General features: G+C 33.0%; 1 protein-coding gene across 1 annotated transcript in view; it reads right to left on the reverse strand.

The window, feature by feature from the left end:
* LOC128987127 (uncharacterized) overlaps nucleotides 1-4,318 on the reverse strand; it is a 31,547-nt gene extending 27,229 nt beyond the window's left edge. The window contains exon 1 of the mRNA XM_054407843.1: nucleotides 4,241-4,318. Coding sequence (XP_054263818.1) covers nucleotides 4,241-4,267 — 27 coding nt within the window. The 5' untranslated portion in view covers nucleotides 4,268-4,318. The remainder of the gene's footprint in view (nucleotides 1-4,240) is intronic.
* Nucleotides 4,319-6,189: the final 1,871 nt, after the last annotated feature.

Raw genomic sequence — 6,189 nt, forward strand, 5'->3', positions numbered from 1 at the left:
CCGAACTAACCAAACTTGCTGATAAAGAAATAATATAACAAAAGTTTAGTAATCGGAAAAATAATCCTGTTTATTAAATAAAACTAGAAATTGCTCAATAAAAATTTTATAATGACTTAATAATAAAATTAAACTGTAATAACCGAACCAAACCAACCAAACTTGCTGATAATAAAAACATCTTGGACAAAAAGTTAATGCTACCAGCGGGTTTCGAACCCGGGACCTACAGTATATCAGCCCAGCACGCTAACCCTTAGACCACCGAGGCCGATGGCTATTATCCGTTTTGTTACGGTAATGGCGTTCCCTCAGCTAATAAGAAGCCCACAGCTGTCATCGTAGCCTCTTCTATACCTCCCCTGAGTAAATACCCGATATTTGCCCCTTTTACACAGGAGATTAGGTTTTTTCTAACCACCGGTGTAAACGTAGTTTTGACTATCTATTGTCAACAAGTGTTGATCTCAAATGTAATAATACTCTATGATTAGTTGTCGACTTCGTGTGGAAAACCAAATTCATGTTGTGAACACTGAAAAACGTTTGTTATATTGCCATTGATTTTTCTAGGTGTTTTTTATTATTGTCAATATTAATATATGTGTATAAACTTCGGAGGTGTAACAGTTCAACATTGTGTTGAACATAGAAAAGGATTTTTTTTTAGAATTCTGCTTAGAATGGGTCTGATAATTTAGGTCGGCCACCGTTTACTGTGTTTGCAAAAACGTTTTCCTTCTCCCTATTAAATTAGATGACCTTTGCCGTTTTCTTTTCCGGACCAATGCTTTGTTTATATCTACTGTATTTAGTCAATACATTCATGACTTTAAGTGGAAACAAAATTGTTTTAATGGTTTAATGGTCATGTATAGATTTCACAATAATTACAAAAAATACAAAAATATCCAATTCAACTATCAGTTCAATTTCAATTTACGAGTATGAATTCAATTTCTGTGATAGTCTAGAAAACGATATACTTAATCCATAAGAAACACACGTGTTGAAAATTCAAGAACTACAATGTTGATTGCAAAAATTAAATAAAAACTATTGCAATTAAAGTGACTTATAAACAGAACAATGAAAATAATCAACGACGACTAACAATAAATGAGAGGCAAACTGAACAGAAATAACAAAGATAAATCATGTAATTGAATCAACAACAAAAACATACAACAAATAGTAACAGAACATCCTGCATGATTGAGCACATCATGGCATCAATGACTATGGTTTTAAAACTAAAATGTATTTGATAGTTGATGGTCCTCACGAGAAACCGTCAATGAGGAACTAACCCTGATTACGTCATATATTTCCCAAATTGTAAAATAATCAAAATAATAAGAATGCTGTAGTAGTAAAAATACAAAAAAAGTTATCATGTTTCATGAACAAAGCTACAAAATGCACAATTTACACACATTGTGTGGCTTGTAGCCCTAATATTCACGTGTAAACTCACAGTCAGTTCGATAGTGCAGGCAGGTACTTTAATGTTTAATATTATCCCCTTTCTTGCCACTGCACGCCTCTCGCCATGCTTGTTTGTTTTCCAATATTAATCTGTCTAGTCCCACAATGCACCAGGGCCACTTCAACAATGCCTCAACTACCTACGTCAGAGACCCTTACAAATTACAATTGAAGCGATCTAGATAGGGTCTTGAATATTGAAAAATGCATTTTCACTCAAAATAATCATGCCCCACCTCTTACTGTAGAATATTATATGTGAATATTATATATGTACTGTGACTGTGTAATGTTTTTTGTATTTTTAGCTAAGTGCAATATACAAAAAAATTTTCGATTTATTAGGAACTTTCGTTTTATTTGTTTTTGATAAGAGTGTTATGTAAAGTTGTGCGAGCACAGTAGGCTTACATAACGTTATTTATTGTAAATCATTGTTGGTTCCAGAGTAGAGGATCGAACCAGCAACCTTTAGCCTTGAAGGCGAACTCTATATCCACTTGGCTACCCAATAATCCACAAGTTAATTTTAACATGAATTATAAACTAACAACACACAGAGTATGAGTGTGGAACCATTGACTATGTCTACCCTGCGTGCATGTTATATGGATAGGAGGAGGGCAAACCCAACAGCCCATCTATAGGCAGGCACGCACTGTCATGCAGCCTTCCTGTCCTATAAACAATCGATATATCGAGGGATTAAAAGTGATGTGATGTTGCAAAGCTAACATTGACCTGTTGACGCGAACTGCAAAGTTGCGTGCACTGAACGATTTGCCTCATTAAAGAGTTGGGCTTCCAAGATGTTGACTTGGTTAGTCATTTTAAAAAGTGCGAAACACAATGGCTTAGTTTGTATGGTGCAATACACGGAGATAATGGTAAAAATGGTAATATTTATTAATCATTCGCATTCGTTTCGTTTTAGGACGATTGTAAGCGACATTTTCTATACCCATATAATAATGTGTTGAGGTTTGATATATTTTCCATAAATATATGTTTTCGTTCATTAACTAAAACCGATGAGTAGTTTAGATTTTGAATTCCTACCAAAAAGACTTAACATTTTTATCATTGTATATTGAGTGTGTATATTGTATTGTGTATACAAAACTGGGACGGGTGGCGTCGTCCTGTAATCCAGCTACTATAGGAGGTACGAATTGTGGATATTTATAGGCATGCTCTGTGGATGCGATACTCCCTGGTGTGGATTAACGTCCGCACGAGTGAGTACTACGACTATCCGCAGTACTATCCTGAAAATTAGACCAATTCGTATATAAAGGCAAAATATGGTTCGGATTCCACTGTAAACTGTAGGTCCCTTAGGTGCCATTAGCTGTATGGGCTATTAATTAACAGCTGTGTCTAAGGAATAAGTCGGCCTTAGTCACTTAACAGACTTCAAGATCACGCCACTCATCATACACTCATTACCATTCATACTTGGCTTAAAATACCTACTTTGTATGGTCGCCATTTCATTGAAAAGTATTAAAGTATTGTAATGTACAATTGTATATTGTGTATATATTGTATTTTGCTGGTAAACGAATGTAGAAGGACCGAAACACAATGTTACAACACCTACAGAAATGAATTTCCCAGACAGCTAAAGTAGGCTACTTTTCCTACAGTTACCTACCTAACAAAGCGGACTTTTTTGCATTGATTATAGCACGCAAAGTAGCTAATTGCCGCACTCACTTACTTCTGTCGCAATAATTTTAATTTGAGCTTGTTTGTGATTTTTGTGTTATATCGGGCATAAAAACCAACAAAAAATAAAAATTTGGAGGTTGATTTTGAATTATTATCCCTAAATCATTATACTAGTTGGTCATGACAAATGCGTATTACAATTCATATAACAAAGAATATGTATAGTCTGAATCAGTATTTTAACCATATTTTGTCCATCTTACGTTGTACATACATTATGCGTAAAAATTACCATGCAATTAATTAACGTTTATAAAAAATCAATCGGGGTTATGTAGTTGATAAAATACTTTGGTGATAATCGTTGTTGACTTAGGGTAGCCTACTGGCAGGAGAAAGAATGTTTAATTTTCGTTTAAACTTACTTCTTCAAATCCAACTTCAATATCCGCAGTTGTTAGTAATTCATTAAAAAATAACTATACATTATAAAAATAGGGCTCTTTTAATAAATTCTCTAAAGTTTAATAGGAAATCCGATATTCTTATTCAGTAACAAATCCACAGATCATCTCAATCCATTAATATTCAGCTTTAAAAAATGGTCCATCGATTAAACTATTTGTGACACAATAAGCTAGATAATTGCTAACAAAAAATAATAACTGCATAAGACTTAATGTAATCTCACTACATTTTACACCCATCCTGTATTTTGCTCAAAACGCGTCGTTGACAATAAGTGTTGAATGAAGGCTTGACGGATGTTATTTTGTTAGGTTACATTTTACTCATTGTTCACATTCACCATTAATACTCTCACACTAACAACAATAACGTCAATAACTATATCAAACTTAAAGACGTCATCTTACTATATTTCTATTTTACCCTCACCCGGCAAATTCAGCTTAAAACGTGCACCCAAATGTTCTTCGCTGTGTCCTATCATTGATTCAATCATAGTAAATCAGTTAGGCTACAAGCACTTATTACTCACACACAACCGTAACTTTACGCATAATCCTACATAAACAGCAATATTCGAAACTCTCTACACTTAACCTCTCTAAGTTACCTGGTTGGCGTAAAAGTTGCGAGACATTCTTGGAAAACTTCAGAAAAGTCGCGAAATTCAACCACACAACGTAATCACCTATCTGCCGATGTTTACCAACAATCATGTCATCACTTCGGTCATAAAGTCATCTCGGCTGTTCAAATCGATCCATAGAGTATACAGAAGCGATCTGAGGCATCTAACAATGAGGTCTCCACGGCAACCATTGCTCTGTGTTTTGTCAATGTTAGCCTCCTCGCATGCCGAGTGCTTTTATTCTCGATTTGAATAAATTTAATAAAAAGCGAATCGATTTGTTTATGAAACAGAATTCTAATTCTCTTCCGATTCCGGGTCAACGTTCTCGTTTGGAAATCATTTTTACGTTTGTTTGAAAATATTCTGTCTGTTTTAGATGTGCGTTTTGCACGGTACTATTTTACTAAGAGGGAAGAGTTATCAAAATAAAATCAACGTGGGATTCGATTAGTTTTGTAAATATGAATCGTTGATGAAATATTAAACCTCCTTTTATAACCTCTTGACTGTCGTTGAAGTAAAAAAACAATTATTAAAAACAATCGTTGAATTAAAATAATAAATAGAAACAACTTATGATTTTTTATGAAAACAATATTTTATCAATGACATAGAGTTGAAAATGACAAGACCACTGCCAATGTAACTAAATTAAAAGACGAAGAAAAATAATATACTGTCAAAATCCAATAACTTCTATGAATCCCATAGCTTTTAACATACAATCATTAAATCAGTACTAAAAAGCCTTTGCATCTTACCTTAAGATCTATCAATTGTTAAAGTGTGTGTTTCGTGTTTGGTTACCTAATAATATACAGTGTGTTTGAAATGTTCGTTAACACTACCTATTAAAATATTTCACACAAGGTATAACTATGTTTTTATGTAATTTACCATCCTATACAATCCTATCCACAAGGGTTGAGGGAATGACCCATGAAGTTTGTTGTAGAAATATTGAGTGTAAACATGGGTCGAATTATACCTAATGTTATTGGTCCAGTTAGTAGAGTTTGTATCACATACAGCATCTCATGAGGTTGGTCGTAGCAGAAATGGCAAAATATACAGGTAAACAAGTACAATAACAAACTTTAGCCTATAGTAAACATAATAAATTATCCTCGCGTTTAAATGGCTTCAAGGGCACAAAAACCACTCCAATAAACTAGGTTTATGACTCGTCTTAATATAATTTGGAATTTTATGCTTATTAGAATAGTTTAAAATGTCGATGAGTATTTTATGTTATTAATTTAGCAATTAAATACTAACAAATTGAGGTAGCATACATAAATCGCCTTCTTTTGGTTTTGTATTATATAGACTATAAAAGTAACTTTTCCTTCTTTTTTCTTAATCCCCTTTAAAATCTGGTATATTGTTGCAACTATATAGGTAACTATTATGCTATATAAAGAATGTATGCTACTTTTTGTATTTAAATTACTTTTTGATTTTAGAAATAGCATTTTTTTATGAACTGTAAGAAACAAATATAAATAAAGGAAGTAAATGAATGAAAGAAGTGAAACTGTTTTAGATATTTCACGATATTTAAAAGGGCCTCAAATTGTAATATCCCTAGCTAGAGTTGTGGTGGTGGTGTAGTAGTGGTACCGTAATACGCATTTAGTCAGTTTATTACAATCCAACAAGTGTATATAAAAAATAGCCTTTGTGAAAAAAAAACTCAGAATTTGTATTGACATTTTGCAATATAAAGGCTTTGATTTTTATGCATAACTTATGGTTTATTCTTTGTAAAACATGATTGTTTTGTAATGAAGTTGGGTTAAGTTAGTGTTTGTGTGCAAGGTATTTTGGTACATATTGTTTAACAACATTTATTTATACTAGTAACCAGGATCTATAAATACTTAACAAACATTTTTTTCTTAACCAAAATTACATCATCAGACTTT

Source organism: Macrosteles quadrilineatus, unplaced genomic scaffold, assembly GCF_028750875.1.
Source record: "Macrosteles quadrilineatus isolate MER2022 unplaced genomic scaffold, UCM_ALF_1.0 Scaffold_2__2_contigs__length_208266976, whole genome shotgun sequence".
In the NCBI taxonomy this organism is placed as follows: Eukaryota; Metazoa; Arthropoda; class Insecta; order Hemiptera; family Cicadellidae; genus Macrosteles; species Macrosteles quadrilineatus.